Source organism: Cardiocondyla obscurior, linkage group LG07, assembly GCF_019399895.1.
Source record: "Cardiocondyla obscurior isolate alpha-2009 linkage group LG07, Cobs3.1, whole genome shotgun sequence".
Taxonomy (NCBI): domain Eukaryota; kingdom Metazoa; phylum Arthropoda; class Insecta; order Hymenoptera; family Formicidae; genus Cardiocondyla; species Cardiocondyla obscurior.
In genome coordinates, this window is record NC_091870.1 from 1,667,201 (window position 1) to 1,684,495 (window position 17,295).

At 43.8% G+C, this 17,295-nt stretch overlaps 1 protein-coding gene across 1 annotated transcript in view; it reads right to left on the bottom strand.

Moving 5' to 3' along the window:
• The window catches only part of LOC139103855 (A-kinase anchor protein 200), a 48,186-nt gene that overhangs the window by 13,624 nt on the left and 17,267 nt on the right, over window positions 1-17,295 (bottom strand). The window contains exon 4 of the mRNA XM_070658936.1: window positions 17,163-17,276. Within this exon, the coding sequence (XP_070515037.1) occupies window positions 17,163-17,276 (114 nt within the window). The remainder of the gene's footprint in view (window positions 1-17,162; window positions 17,277-17,295) is intronic.

Consider the following 17,295-nt stretch of genomic DNA (forward strand, 5'->3'; position numbering starts at 1 on the left):
TATAATACATGAAAAATTTAAATAATAAAATTTAGTAAGAATTTTTTAAGAACTTAAATTTATAATTGTAATAAATGTAATCTATAAAATTACACAATTAATATTACAATTCAAACATCTACATCGCGAAATAACGTGGCCAGTGTATACATCCAACGGTATGTCGCACATATCAGCCTCGTTAAATACGTCAAGTACGAATTTATCGATCTATACTTAGAAAAGTGGAGATCGCTTCTATGTTCAGCTACGGATATTTCGCCATATTATATTAATAGAACTGAATCACCAAGCCAATAATTTATTTTACGCAAAACCGTTCTACCGGCATTAAACGCGAAAAAGATCGCGATTTACATTCAACATCGAACGGCAAAATTACGTAACGCGAAATAAAATGTAGTGTTCGTATTATCCATCGTTAAGTAATTATTTTTAATAACGCAATATTTAGTTTAATTATTCCTTCCGCACGCCGGCTCGAAGTAATATATTTGCAGCAAAAACATTCTAAAATATCCGCAACGAAAAAAATGCCTCGACACCGGAAGACCTCGATCGTCCATGAATATTAGCATTATCGTAATTGCGACACTACCTTTATCACACGCGCACGCAAACACAAATGACAAGAACGAAGAGACCGAACCGTACTAACTGTTCGCCGTTGGCGAACTACTTGGAACAGACTACGAGTTCGGGGAGGGTTTATATAGAGGATCGTCCCACGTCTCCTAGCGAAAGAAGAGAAGCGAGAGTCACACGTCAGAAGAGAGAAAAAGAGAAGAAGAGAGAAACTCGAGAGAGGAATTAGTCACTAGCCACAGCAGCGAGTAACTAGAGACGTAAGGTAACACTTGCACGTACACTGAACGGACTAAATTCTACAGAAAATGTATTACCGATTAATCAAATTGTTATTACAATATTTAAAATTAAGTTTAATAAACGAGAGAAAAAATTTATATTAAAAAAAAAAATTAATAATAATAACAAGTATGTTTTTTTTTTTCTCGAGGAAAGGATTCGCTGTTTAATTATTTAAGATCGGTTTCGTTTAAAGCACGCAGTAAAATTAATCTAGGATATTAATACGTGCAACTTTATCTCTGGAACAAAACTGGCGGAAGACGCATAACTTTACTCGGCCTTTAAATATTCACGCTTTTTCCGCGCGAAATGGCTTCGGAATACATATAATTATACATAAGTGGACACGTCGTGCCGGTAGAGTCCGATTCCACGTAGATATCAACGGGGAAGAACGAAGAAAGCTGATCCGTGTCTTTGTATAACGGGCGGTTGCAAAGCTTTCGTGCGAGCAAGACGGTGAATCAGGGACAGAAGCGAACGAGGAGAAGGGAAAGCGCACTACCTACATGGTGAAACTAGGAAGAGAAAGATCCTTGAGCATACCGGAGATACAAGAGTGACAAAGTCCAGTAAAAGAAGCAAAGTTGACAGTAAAGAGGAGAGAAAAGGGGAGCCCGGTTCATTCTAGAAAACGCACAGCTGCTAACCAATGCGTCGCCGCGGACAAAAATTTACGCCGCAAAACCGCCGGCGCGTTTCTATTCTTGGACGACTGAGATAGAAAGACAAGGAGACGAAGAGCGCTAAATGAAAGAAGCGGGTGGAACGACGACGGAAATATACATTTCTTCTTATTAGCATTGAATTTATTTCGCCTCTACCGCAGACTCGCACGAATTTATATTCATGCGCGCAGTACAAATTTTATTTCTTTAAAATTAATTTATTTCCTTCGCTCTTCCCTTTTTTTATTTTTTTTATTTTTTTAAATGCTTTATAAATTTTTTCATACCGCAAACATTATCGCCTCTCATTTAGAAATAGATAGCACGTATCACGGTTCGAAGAAAGTGAATTGTCGCAACAAAGAGAACGTGCCTGCAGCAAAATAATACATCGCGTAATCCATTATTGGTGTAACGAAACGTCGTGCGATAAAAAACGTTCGATAAAACATTTTTATACATCGATTCTGAAATAGCGTTCAGGAGGTAACAGACGTTTCTTCGAAAAGGCAATAGGCGATTTACGAGAGAGCAAATCGCGAAAGGGCACAGTCGTAGAAATAGTTGGACAGCGTCCAAGCAAGCCGGGTTTATCGTGGACTTTATTGTTCCGCTTTTGTTGGTTGATACAAAACGCGCGAGAGCACGAATGTCGGAAGCCCGAAAATAATTCGCGGACGTCGTAAAGAATATTGTTGCGAACGACGACATAATTTCCGAATTCTCTCGAAAATCGGAGCGAGTACGTTTCGTTTATCATTGCGCTTCGGTGGGAGCTTATCAAATCCGCGACTGAAATAACGATGACGCGCGAGTCATGGAATAACCCCGATATCAATAAATGAAATTCGCCGAACGATCACGTGAAATTGAGCGCTCGTTTCCTCCGACGAAGTATAATGTATGTACAAATTTATTCGAGAGGTCAATTTACTAAATTAAAACGTTGAATCTGCAGATAAATAGACCGTTACGAAACCGGCGTCAAAATTAACTCTCAGGTTATTACGGAACCTCTGGCTGGAATACAGTAATTTAAAAAGAACCACCGTGTCTACATTGTGCAGTCTAAACACGAGATACACTCTTTTGGCACAGCTTCGATGCGGAATCGTTGGCGGCAGCATCGACTGCGAGCTTCAATATTATTCTTAGACGAAGAGGAAGAAAAAAAAGTTTACCAAGTGAGGCGTTCAAGAGGGATATCAAGAAAAGGTTCGAGCAGATGAAGTCGTCACTGTGTTAGAAGAAGTCAAATGACCCCTCATTATGAACATTCTAGTAATTACCGATAACGAAGAGAAACGGTACGTGTTAAATAACGAAGAAGCGCTACTTTCTAGTCGGTCTGTTGTAAAAAAATAAAAAGAAAAAAAAAAAAAACTTTAAAACACGACAAACGCTGTCACATTACCACGTAAATGTGCTAAAAAAAAAAACTGTACAAGCTGGAAATTTAAATATATGAGTCGTTCCGAATAATACACTTCAATTAAGACTTCAAAATTCATGACGATTATTCGCGTCCGTTTCTATCGAATTGCACGCATGTATCTGCATGTCATCGTCGAGCGTCCGCGTGTTTCAGGGTTGAAATTTTTCGAGAGCACACCAGTGGAACGGTTACTCTCTGAATCGGAAGAGCATATTTCCGAAATAAAAGCGAGTCGAATCGTTTCCTGCAACGGGCAGGGATGCAAAACACATAAATCACATTTCAATTTTCGCTCGTTAGTCGAGCTTTTCCCCTCCCACCGCGCGCTATATCGATCAACCTGCCGGCGATACAGTCATAACGAATATGTCAGTAGTGTTTCACCTATTCAATTCGCAGTAATCCGCTTTTCGGATCAACCCTACCCTCCGCCTTACTTCACACACACATTCTCGACGCGACAAGGCAAAAAAAAAAAAAGAATAAAAAATAAAAATTTGAGGACTTGACGAGTGTATATTTTGACACGTATGTCCACTCGGTGACGTAAAGTCGACGTTGAGACACTCAATTCTCATTTATACTTTGCGTACGCACGAAAGAGTTTGACTAACAAAGCGCATTTTTCTCGCGTCAAGGATATATTTTTACTCCCGCGACGAAATTCAAATGTAAGTAATAATAATTTTCAAATTACGTGTAAGTAAGTTAAGAAGCGATGGATTAAAAAATTCTTAGGGGAAAAGTGTTTTCGTAAGTAAATAATTAAACACGAGTCGTGAGGTATAGCACATCGGAGCGCATCGGTTGAGATTTATGTTTCATTTGATATTGGAAAGAAATCAAATCCTCCCGGACCTACGAGAAGCACGAATAATATGACCATTGCAGCACGTGTGAAATCTTGACTACGTGCAGTCAAGACGAGCTACCTTGCATAATTGAGAATCAGTATCGCGTTCCTCGAGCGCGTTTCTCGAGCACGTTTCTCGATGATGCTATAAGTACCAGAAACCACGTTCGCCGATGAATATTGAACTATGGTCCAGTCTTTTTCACAGTTATCTCGTACGATTCTCCAAGGAAAAAGTGTTTCTGATATAAAAGCTTCAAAATACTTAAAGTATTGACAAAAAAAAGACTTAAAAAAAAAAAAAAAAAAAAAACTTTTGTTAACCGATGTTTTAAATTTTAAATTGACGGAAAATATTTCCTACAAATATTATTCAAGTAATTTTTGTCGCGGCATTGACAACAGTATTTTACATATGTAAATTAGAATTGTAAAATAAGAATTAGGTAATTGCACGCGAAGGCGCGACGTGGAAACGATCATATCGCGGGGATTCGTTTCGCGATCACGTAAGTCTTTTATCGTTGTCCGCGAAAGGTTGAATCTGCGGTCGCGGGAAATCGGGAGAAATCCCGCTTAGCAATATTCCGACGATGTGAAACTCGGCAGAATGGCTCGCAATCTCGCAGGATTCGCTCCCGGGAGCAGAAACGAGGGGGAAGGCTCATCGATTCGAAACTGTAGCGAAAAAAGCCGCGATGGTTCAGCGCGAAGAAAACGGAGCGAAGGACTGATAAAGTGCAAACTGGAGCGAAAGATGGCCGTCGTGATCTACAGACATAAATTCGCAATTCACCGAGTTCCTCGATCTTGGATGAGCAAAGAAGGAAAAGACATTGCCACGGCAAAAAAGCTTTTTGTAATCTTTGAAACGCGAGGTCAGTGATACTTGGTTCCCGAAGAGAGCAATATCTAAAGCAAATGACGAAATAAGTCGTGCTGCTTCTTCAACGATACGTGATTGCGCAACGGTCACTTCGACGTCGCAAATAATGAAATAATACGTGAAATTTTCAACAAAACTTGAACCCATTCTCGGCGGACATAGCGACGGTCCCTCCAGTTTTTATATCACAGAAAGACTAACTCTCATTTATCTTCTCTAAAAGAAACGCGCCTGTTTGCGACTAGAATTTTTATCCCGTTGAAATCGGCTCTCGCATGAAAGAATGATAAAAGCTTGGGATTTTCGGGAACTCCGATTACAATCGCAATGTAATCTCGGTCGTCGAATAACACTTAAAGGGGAGCAACGTAAAACGAAAAGTCTTCGGCGACTGTTCTTCAATTTTATAATCCGATCTAATAAAAAAGAAAAAAAAAAAAACAAAGGAGAAAATCAATAAAAATATAAAGAACATTATCTGGAAAGCGAAGTAATGCCGTCACCTTCGCTCTCCATAATTCTCTCCATAAATTCCACAATTTCTTAATAAAATGATAAGGCACTTTGAGAGAAGCCAAGTAGCAGCAAAAAGGAATAATAAAGATCGCGACAGTTGCCCCCCCGATATCTCGCGAACTATGGGATCCGCATTTGGAAGTTACCGTACTTGGCAGTTTCGCAGGACGAATCGCTCTCAAGCGAATGTGAGTTTCCGAGAGTGCCGACCTTCGCAATTCCGACCTTCGCGAGCCCAGGAGTTGCCCACGTTCGCGACCGAGGAAAGAAAGGGTACCTCGAATGGAAAACTCGTTATCGGGTGTCTCTCCCCCGTCGCTCGCCAAGCATTCTACGCGACTTTTAGAAATGCGCCAGGGGCCTTCGGACGCGAGAGCTTCACCTCGCGGGAAATCACGCGAACGTCAGGCTCGTCACATCCGGCCCGCAATTAACAGACGAACTTTTAATGAAATCGAACGTTCAATTCGCGCGATTCCTTTCCTCCTCTTTTCCCCTCCCCAGCCTTGTTCTTTTTCTTTCTGCTGCGAAGACATCTGCGAAAAACCGCGAGCTGGGGGGAGATTTATCGGCGTGCACAGCCGCGACACGATTCAATTCCACAGCGGCAAAATTAATTAATAGTAATTAACGGCGTATCTTCCAAATTAATTATCGATATTATTATTGTCATTACGGCATTCGTCCCGAGCGATCGCTTTTAAACTATTCGCTCGTAGTATCTTGCTTACGCGTATGTGACGAACATCGAACTGTAATCCCGATTAACGCTAAGCTTATTAATAATTGCGATATTTGTGATAGATGATACGCGTGGGAAATGATCGGTGTGTGCCGTGTATGTTAATCGATAATTATCACACGTTCCGAGACACTTCCGCGCGATATAACATTTTTCACCGGCGCGGCGAGAAAGAGAGGAGAGGCAGGAGACCTTTATTAGCGCATTACGGAGTAGTTAGATGAATCGCAGGCACGTAAAAGCCGGCAAAGGCCATACCCATTACTCGACCGGGCGCCGATTCCGCCGTCTTCCGCGTTCGTTGAATAAAGAGCGGAATCTCGTGCCGCAAGATATCACCCGAACGTGCATTTCCACCGATCCGACTTACAAAAATATGTTTCTTACGCTTCTTCGCAAGAACGCTCGTAAAACGTAGCAAGAACGCCGGCTTAGCCGACGCTCATTCGCCATCCTTAAATCCAGCCGCATTTGATGTTTATACGATGCTTAAGAGAAACGGCAGGCATGCAGAAAATACTTTACATCTCGTACCTTTTTCTCGCGCACGGCGCGAAAAAAAAACCAAGAAAAAAAGAAAAAAAAAATCTGTCATCGTATTACACAATTTTGCCGAGAAGAGGCTGTCGGTTGCATCAAAAACCGCGAGTTAAGCGCGATCAATCTTTCCTAAAATACGAGTCCGGAAGCTGCCGCATCGCGGCCTCCTCGCGATTCGATTAATACGCGAAGAGGAATCGCGCAAAGTCTTTTGTTCGCATTCGAGAATGGATCGAATCTCACGGCGGCACGGTCGCCGAATGCGAAAAGCCCTGGTAGCCCCGTCGGTCGGCATGGCAACAGCTCCGAGCGTCCCGGCGTCGGGACGCTCGATACTAGACGACGACGGCCGTGGCGGTAGCGGCGGTGATGGTGGTAGCGGTGGTGGCGGTATCGGCAATGACGACGACGACGACGACGACGCCCAAATCCGAAAGGACGAGTTGCGCGATAGGCGCTTAGACGGGGTGGATACTCGCCGCCGCGTAATCGCGGAGATCGCGATTCGCACGCGATCGTGCCCTACGGAATTGCCTAACCCCTCGGGCCCTTGGAATACGTGCGTGGGCGCCGCGGGGTCTCGCTACGATGGCAACGACACCCCGCAAAACAACGTTACGCGAAAATGACAGTCCGCGGGCACACGGGGTGCCGATCGTCGGCTCTCACTTTGCCCGCGACCTCGGTTCGAACTTTACTCGAATAAAAGTAGCCTTTCTGATCAATATACTTGAAGCTATCTTCCTTAACAACGCCGCGCAAATATTTAGCCTTCGATATAATTTTCAGTCACGGAATAATTTAACTTTGTAACATAGTTGACCTCGACGTAAGACATTTTTTTTTCTTTTTTTTATACCTACGCGCTCCACGTGATATGGTAGAAAATACGTTCGTAAGAAATACACATTTTTATCAGCGCCGGCGTTGACGCATTGGTATTATTAAAGTGTGTCAGAAAAAAAAAATATGCCATAGAAGACGTAAATAAGAAAAATACCGGCGAGGAAATAAAAACGAGTCACATTTTAAATTCATGCTCGACGAAAATTTCTGCGCGGCAACAGTCTTTAAATTGGCACGCTCCGGCTAAATTTAAACCGCGATTAATAATAAATGAGGAAAGCGTGACGAGGTCTTTTTTAATCACCACAGTTCAGTGAGGAAAAAAAAAAAAAAAAAAAGAGCAGATAAATTACTCGTGACAATGAGCAGTATACTTTTTATTCCGTCCGGCGATACCAATCTGTTTATGAACGTCGGTATATCTTTCGCGCATTTGCAAAATTAGTTTTCCTGGCTTGCGCGCCGGCACGCATTTGTTTCCTTGTTTCGTTCTCTTCTATACTCCGTCGCTTCTTCCGGTATAGTTGCGAGAGTAAATTGGAGTCGTTGCCGGGAGAAACGCTCTTTCATCAAAACGTGCGGCTCCTTCCTGGGTTATGGCATGAGCGATACGTAGTCTTTTTTTTTTTCCCCTTTGCTTGTTCTAGGAGGGGATGCACTTGATTACCTTCCCCGAAGGAAACCCTTCTTTCACGACCGTCTGCTCTCGATCACCTCATTTACATTATAAAGTTTCTCAAAAGGCACACGTGTGCCTCTAAAGATAAGGATGTAGGAAGAAAATACGCAATTACGTTTGTTCTCGAGTTCGTTGGATCATTCCGACAATAAATTTCGACGATTCAAGAACTGTCCTATCCCACGTCATTTTTCAATGCCACGCATCTGCGATATTTTTTATTTCCCCGCGTTTAAAGTTTCCGGATCGAACCTTTTCATAGAAATTGAAGGAGGAGGCGGGAGTTTCGATCTGATAGATTTCGAGTAACGGCCAGAAATTGCCCGACAGAAATTTTCTTCTGTTGACCGTGAGTCTCGTTATCAATCGTGACGAAAAGAGCGAAGTACGGACTAGACCAATATTTGTCAGGAAGACTGGTCGCAAGATTATAGACACCCATAAACTCGTCGCTCTACTTATATAACGTCGTATAAGTTTGCGGAAACGTTCCGTACCTTCACGGAAATTAACGTCATGTTCCACTTATTTCTCGTATCTAATAATAATAATATTGTAATATCGAATAAAATATTTTACTTATCGAATAAAATATTAAAGAGAAAAAAAAAAAAAAAAAAGAAGTATTTTAATGTCATCTATAATCATGCACGTTATATTCTTGCTAAAACTTTTCAAATGTAATTTTAAACGACACAGCCGATCGACTGATTAAAACGTATAATGAAACATTTGCCGCTGACAGCAAAAATTCTTCTGATAATCTGTTTAAATTCGAACAACCTACGGATGGCTTTTCGAACACGTTCGAGAAGAGAACCTTCGACAATTTTGGCCGCTCGCCAGACACTCCGAGTCTGATTAGCTTGTAATTGCGTATTGTTTTCCCGAATGAAGTAAGACGAAACCGAATAACAGACGAGAAGGGAAGGAACGGAACACAAAGGGGAACGAGATAATGTCAAGCTTCGAGTTCTTGAAATCTGTGAAAGATTGCTCTCCTCGGAGAACTCTCCTCCTCGAGAGACTACTTGCCTCGGTAATGACGAAGGAAACCACGAAATAGCAGAAAACGATTCAACGGCATTAGAATCATTCAGTTAGCGAACTAAAATACTTTGATTAGAGCAAATTTAAATTAGCATAGCTAGAATTATTTAGCGACGCTGAATGAATAATAAAACTTTTTAATGTCGTGAAATTAAATGTCATCTACTTGGAGAAATAATAAAAATTATATTTAAATCCTTCATTTTTCATGAAGTAAAATTTATAATCTAGCGCGAGATTTTAACATTCCCTACGAGATCTTAAAGAACGGCTATCGATCGTTCCGACTTCGTAACACGATCCCGTCGTCTGCGAGTGAGAACGACGGGCGAAAATATTGCGTGGAAAAGGTGGCCATCGGCATGCGTCTTTCACGCGCGGATCATCGAAGGGGTCGAGGGCCTGAAGGTCCTTTGAACGCGGTCATGCACCTCTTTTGTGTCTCGTCACAATAAAGAGTGGACCCTTCTCCAACTTCCTTTTTCCATTTCACCTTCTCGCCGCGGTTTTTTAACGGAATGTCAATCGACGGCGCAAGTACCCGCGCGCGCGTTGAAAAGTGATCGTTAGAGCCTCGGTATCTCGTTAACTTTCCATCATTCTCGGCTCGTTAAGCATCCCTTGAAATTTTGTAGAGGCGTAAACGCGTGCTCAATGCCAAAGCAAGATTCGGTAACATACACCGTGACCTTGGTACCTTTCCGAACAATATTAATCGACTCGCGAACGTAACGGGGCGCGCCTTTGTAAGTTTCCGCGCGGAAAAATTTCGCTCCATCACCGAACGAGGAAGCAGTTTGTTTGCTTAATTTCCGCGATCAAAAAGTTTGGCTCGTGGCTGCGGGAATTCACCTGCCGGTAAACTTTCCTTCGTTCACAATCCCGAGATCTTTACGATAGGTGGAATTTAAATAGATGGAAAAAATTTCTCGCAAAGTCTGACGGGCGAAATCGGTAGCTCGAACATTACCATGAATAATGGCCGGAAAACAACTCTCGGAGAGAGAGAAAAAGAGGAAAAAAGAGAAAAAAAATGTCAGGGAAATATAAGAAATTATGCCACTGCTTTGACGCTTTCAGGATATCCGTGAAATTCCGCGAACAGAGAAGGAAAGTTCAGCTCAATAGAAGCGAAGCACTATGTGTCGACTCTATCTGAATTTATGCGAGTTTCGAGCTTTTCATTTCACCTGTCGCATTGCTTCTGACCACGCGCTTCCGAACGAAGGCTTCATAACTGAAAACGAAATGCGATTGACGACGACACGTAAGAACACCATTCAGACGTCGGTACGTTAGCCAGAGGCGAGTCCTATATTGTTATACTTATAGGGCACAAACGAAGAATGAGAAAAAATGTGCCCTTATTCTATTTTTCTTAAACTCCAACCCAACACATGCAGCGTGCAGCATCGATTCTTTTCATTCAAACGCTAATTTTATTTTTTTTTTTTTTTTTTCGTGAATGACGTTAATAACTTTACGTTACGCAGAGTTCTCTTTATGGTTCGAATATATTTTCACGCGAGATCCCTCGGAAAAGTAAAAAAATCACTGAAGCACGAGGAAATGCCGTTTCAAGAATACATATGCGCGAACGCGATACTTCATCAGGGGAAATGGACGGCACGACTCGGAGGATGAATTTCATCGGAGCCATTAGGGATGAAATCGAACCGAGCAGGACATCACCGCAATACTTTTCGCCGCGTATGAAAACCGGTTCTGAATCACAGTCCGCGGCTGTCACTACTGTCGTAACGGTCTTACTCTTTACTCTCCCTGTGCATCGACGAAGTTGCACGCATCGTTGCATGTGCAATGCCCTGACGGATTTACAACCAAGGACAGACCGCGCTCTGTCACGCGGCAGGAACAGGATCACAACGTCGCGCCGCGTAGAAAGCGAATATCAGAATCAAGTGATTCTCTGATTACAAATTTACCGGAAAGCGAATTTACGATAGTAAATCATATTAATACAATTACAGTAATAAATTAATAAATTAAATTTATATCAAAAACATTTGAACTGTCGGCCCATCGTGCGCAATAATTAAAATAATAATTAAACGTCTCCAGATACATAAAAATGGATCATAGAGGCGTATTTTAATTTAACTAAAAACACAATCTTATTTTTTTTTCTTGCCTCTGTTGCCGTTCAAAGATATGCTTACGCATCACGGCCAGCGACCTTCTCTTCCAAAATAAAATACGCATACAACGCCTCGAGATTGCACGTCACACGCCTGCCTGCTCTCCATGTATGTTACGGAAGCTCAAAAAAAAAAAAAAAAAAGAAAAAAAGAGAATGAAAAACTGTGCAACTGACAAGCAAGAAATACAGAATGAAACAAAGTCGTTCTTCGTGCGTAAGGTTGGCCTTAACCCTCGCACAGGTGTTTTCTCTCTTCCGAAAGGTGAGTCACGCGAGCCTGGCTAACTCAGCTCACGAGAGCTCTTTTCCCCTGCACTTTCTGACCGTTGTACTCTCCATCTAACACAGTCCACTCACGCACGTACCGTGCGATACTAATTAATACCACTCGGTCGCCCCGCAATGAAAGTCACGGCGACGGTCGAAGTTCGGGGAACGAGTAAAGAATGAGTCGCACGGCCACACCCTGGAACATGCGGCGGCATTGTGCGCGAGGGTATCAGAGACAATGTCACATTCAGACTTTCGAGAATGAGGGTTGTCTCACGCTGGGCCCCGAAAGAGATCTGAAGTGTCCGTACGGTGATCGCGTCATTGACAAAAACAACTCTGCTCGAAATGAGAGAAGCACTTCCCGATACTTCAAGGGGAATGTAACATCTCTAAAAACAGCCGCTAACTTGAGCCGAAAGAAAATCTCAAACGGAACTCTTTCTCTGAATAAAACGAAGGATTGTTTTCGAACCACCGCCCGTTACGCTCTCAAAAAAGAAAAAAAAAAGAAGTTTGATTTTAATCTTGTCGATACTCGAAAAATGTAATTTTAATTTGTAATAAAAATGTGGACATTTATTTTTGTATTACTTTATATTGTAATAATATTTAATTCGCAAATATCACGGATAAAATTATCGTAATTCTTTTGTATTTGCCGACGTCGGCACGAGCCGCTGCTGCACGTTGTTGATAACCGAAAAGAAGATTATAATTACATGACAAATAACAGCTGTGAAACTAATTACCCGCGTGTTTTTACGTGAGAATCAAATTAATGAATTCAATCGAGCATCCGTCCAATCCAACTTCTCCGACCTGTTAACTTCGTTATCTGAATAATTTACTAGCAACGCGGCCGCGATAAAGGCGCGGTCCCGAGAGCTAAAAATAAATGGGCATGGTATTTAATAATCCGTCCGATATTATAACTCATCGCGATATAAATTCGCTTAATCGAGCTCTTCTCGCGCGCGTGCTCAGCTCCGGACCGCTCTCATCCTCGATTCTCGCCCGACGTTGGTCATGTTTGCAGTTAAAGCCATACGCGATCATAAATAAGCGGGGCGACGACGTGCAAAGAACTGCGCGTAGGAAGAACGACGAATTAAAAAAAAAAAAAAAAAAAAAAAAGTAAAAAAATGACACGAGGGATATATTTCCTGCAATTACACGCGCAATCAATTTTTACACCCGACGTACGTCTTGAGCGTGTTTCGTAAGCCGCATCTTTTCTCCTTAGCCCTAACGGACACGTTTCGATACGGTTCCCTTTCCGCAACAAAATAGCACACCGTAGGTAAGTATATCCGGGAAGTTTGGGCCATTGAACTGCGGTGCTGGCGAGTACAATGAGCGGTCAAACACGGCGTAGACACGGACACTGACCGTACACCCGGGTGCCGATCACTGATATCCCTATCCGACGTGTCGTACATTCTCCGTAGGAAATTGGCCCAAGGGCCGTACCCGCGTATCGACATTACGTCAAGTCGCGTCGATCATACCCACCGACGTTGTGAAATAATTAGCGACGCCGCGGCGCGGGAGAGCGTTACACGATCGATCGGCGCTTTTATCGAATCGTCGTAATTTCAGAGTCCGCGAGGGGGTATCCGGGACATGCACGCACGCACGCACGCGTGCACCACTCGCATTAACATTTCGCGTCACGTTGCGCGTAGTCGGTCCCGTCTACAAAAAACCGCCGCGCACGCAAATCCAAGTCGCGACGACCCGTTCGTGAAGGGAGACAAGGTGGTCGACCGCGAGAACTGATGACATTGAAATAAAAAGATTTATCAAAAATAAAAAAAAAAATTTTTAAAACATATTAGCCTGGTTATTTTCACTCCCTGTGAATAATCGGATTATTTAAAAAATGAATTAAAGTTGCAAAAATATGAAATTATACGATTTGAGAAGTATCAGCGCAAGAGGAATGCCACGAAAGAATTTCCCGATAATTCGTCAAAGTAAATAATTAAATTTATTTCCCCCATTTAAATAAAAGGCGGCTGGAAATTTCTCACGAAGAATTTTCATAGATTATCTCATTAACTGATTCATAATTTAGCCTATATTAACTGTATTATTTTTACCGACATTCCGGCAGATGTATGTACATCACTTTAAATTAATTTTTGTGGAATGTTAAATAATACGATTGTATTGCCTCGACCCGCTTTTTTCCCTCGCGCCACGTGATGATGGAGACGTGACAAATACCAGAGAAAGTTTAGACGCCCCGCATAAGAATGCGTGAGGGAACAATTTAAGGGAATTAAGACTTAATTGCCTTTAATTGGAAATTTCGCCGCCCGTTGTGACAAAAGCCAGCGTATCACGTAAAAATAGAAAAACTCCCTGATCGAAACTATGTAACAATTAAATAAAGCATTTTCAACAATCTCTCCGATTAAAAGAATCATTAATGAGTCTATTTATCGCTGTGTTAATTAACTAGCTTAAGTCGCGAGTCGTTTAATAAAAATATAACCGCCAATATATTTTCGATTTGATCGAGAAATTACAATCCGGGCCGAGCGTTTATCCGATATGCGATGAACTTAACCGATCGACGACAGAAGTAGGGCTTTACAAAACGGTACGATCGTGTCATAATGCGCTGAACAATGTCACGCCGCTATTACGAGGTGCACGGCGGCGCTCGCACGCGGTTGCATACTACCATTTGTAATTCTTTAATGACTCCGGAATGCCGGACCGTTCGAAGGGAGTGAAAGTCACTGAACGGCCGAAGCTCGCGGTGGTACCCGCGATGATTCGAAGGCTGCACGAGAGTGAGACGTTCTCTTCGCGCGCCACTAATGCCGCGATACATCGATCGCGCCGTGGAAATTATTATATAACCCTCGCACGAATGCGGACAATAACTTGTCTAAATATATTGCGAGTCAGCGGAGAAATCGACCGTCAAACGTTCGATCGAGGAACGACGAACAATGCGACTGACCGGCTCATCAAGATTACGTTACCGTCGACAACGAGCCGGCGCGAGTTATAAATATCTTAGAATTCTTCTGCGAGTGCTTTCGGTCCAAGCTCGCCGCTATGGGGAATGCATGTTTTCAACTGTCCGCGCGATACGACCGCATCCATCACTCGCGGTGATAAACGACCGCTAGGAACGGACGTAAAAATTATCGGCCGATAGGCGGCCGATAAAACAAAAAGTACGACAAGACGCCCGGGGTTTGTAAATAACACAATGTTAATTAAACTCCGTCATTATCGTGCTCCCGATGCAATCAGGAGTGGTCCTCGGCGACTTTCAGATTCTTTCTTTCATCAAACCGATTGATAACGCGGAGGAAGTTAATGGTTGATGCCGCAAGGGCGTTATTCCGTGCCGCGGTGATGAAATATAAATTTTTTATAACGCCGCGCCTTGTCGAGCCAGGCAGTCGGCCCTGGCGATAAAATTATCGGAGCCTCGTGTAATATCGGGCAAGGAGCCATTGTCTATCGGGACACGCGAGCTGCAGGTCGAAGCCGGAGGCAGTGACGAGGGGGATTAGGCTGGCTGGGATGGCTTGGTTGCTTCGCAGGCAAGCGGACAGGCGAGCGGGCAAGCAATCGGCGGGGATAATTTAACCACGCGCAGCGAGGAGCCGGTTTTCCACGGCGGCCTATCACGAAAGTTGTGCGCGCGGAGGTACGACGAACCGAAGAGATGAGTCATGGGCTTGTTCTTCTCTCTTCCCACTCTCTTTCTGTCGCGCCGAGGTCGCGGCGACGACGACGACGAAAGGGAGGAAGACCACGCACGCGAACGCGGGCTAAACTCCGGAGGAAGGTGGCGAGACGACGGCGAAGGAAACGAAAGGATCGGGGCCCCGTCGCGAGTCCTGCGGCTACGAGCCTCGCCTACGCGCGACTACGCTTCACGAGGAGAGCGCGATAAGACGAGGAGCCGAAGAAACAAATGCCCTCGCGAGAGAAATAAGGGAATAAATGCGAGACCCAGCGTCGGTATTTATTATACATCTGCCGGCGAGCGAATCGCAGCTGCCCGATTGCATTAACCGGAAAGAGTTACGATGATTCATTGTCGCCTCGGGATAATTAAGCGCTTTGTGTATGCTTTTCAAGACGTGGCTCCAGCAGGTGGATGCGAGTACATTGTCTCGTCGTTCACGGCTCTCTTTGGTATCCCGACGTACTCGAGGATATTTAAACTTCGTGAAAGAGAAAATGCACGACGGTTTACCGCACTCTTAACTTCGGTTTGAGAATCGATCGCGGTCCGATAGAAGCTCCCTATTACGCGAGGTATCCTCGCTAATCCCATGCGGCTCAACATAATCGCGGCGATCGAGGTATAAAGCGCGTAACGTGGAATAGCTTGTTAAACCGCACGACGAAGATTAATAATAACATCTACGGAGTGAGCTCCATCATTCACGGTGCTCGTGAAAGGCCGTCGCGCCGTTCTAATGGTTGCGCCGTCACCGTGTCACAAGATACAACGTGCAGCTGCATAATACTTCATCATTTTTCCCTCGCGCGACAACGACGCGATACCCTGGACGATCCCTCGTCCCGCCGCCGATAACCGCGCGAATCGAGAAAAGTCGTGAGAGGCCATCTCTAACGAATAACTTTGTTAACGCCGACTCTTCGCGCCGGGTCGATCATTTCTACCAAATAAATCTTCGATAATCACGAGACCCTCGAAGATTTATCGTACCCCGGGGCCAATTAAGCACCGTCCGAGAGCCCTCGATTCCGTGACGGCTATCGCGTGGCCGTCCGGTGATTATCTCTCCACGCGGTGCACCACGGATCCGCGGCACGAACTTCAAGGGGAAACACGAAGCGCCACGCTTGATCAAACATCGGACGTTATTGGCGGAGACTTTTTTCTTTTTATTTTTTTTTTACGCAGCCGACCGGATCGATTATTCGGTCCCGGCGATTACAGGCGGCCGGGAAAAGATCGAGGAAGTCGGTACGGGGTCGCGACAATTCATTGCCGCGGCCCGTAACACCGATCGCCACAACGTTTTTCCCGTCTCACGTTCCGATTGCGCACCACCTACGCTACCTTGCTCTGAAACTCGTCGCGACGCGTATTTCCACGAGCGGCCGTCCCGGTGAGCGCAAAAATAAGTACCTTCATTCGCAATAACGCGTTATCGAAACACGCTGTGCAACGTGTCGCGACCCGTGGCGCGAGTCTCGTTCGTCGTTACGCCGATAACAAGAAGTGGAAATATATCGGTAAAATTGTAAAACAGGCGACTTTTATTTTTTTTTTTTTTTTTTTTTTTTTTGTGCCGAAAGCAACGCGTGACGCGATATCAAAGAGCGACGCAATTAGCTCGAACAAAATTGAACCCGATACGTGCGCGGGAGCGCGATAATTGCTTAGCGCGAAAACGCACGGCTGCTGTTATGAAATTTAATAGAGAGGTGAATTATTCAATTACTTGTTACCGAGTGTTAAATTACGCATTATGTTTTTCATTACGAGTATCCGAGGCGAGCTGTACCGAACAATGAAAGGGAACAAAAAAAACATCCCCCATAAAAAATGCAGTATTCTCGCGAGTAATTTCCATGTCGCTCCGTTATTTGCAATATTAATATATTTATGATAGCGTTTTCGCTACTCACCTCCGCGAGTGGCTCTTCCTTGGTGACGTCTCCATTCTTGGGCGTTTCGTCGCGGTTCGGCTTAGTTTTGTCTTTCTTACTGAAGCTGATCGACCTGAAGGACCACTTTTTCTTCTGGAAAACGGAAACGCCG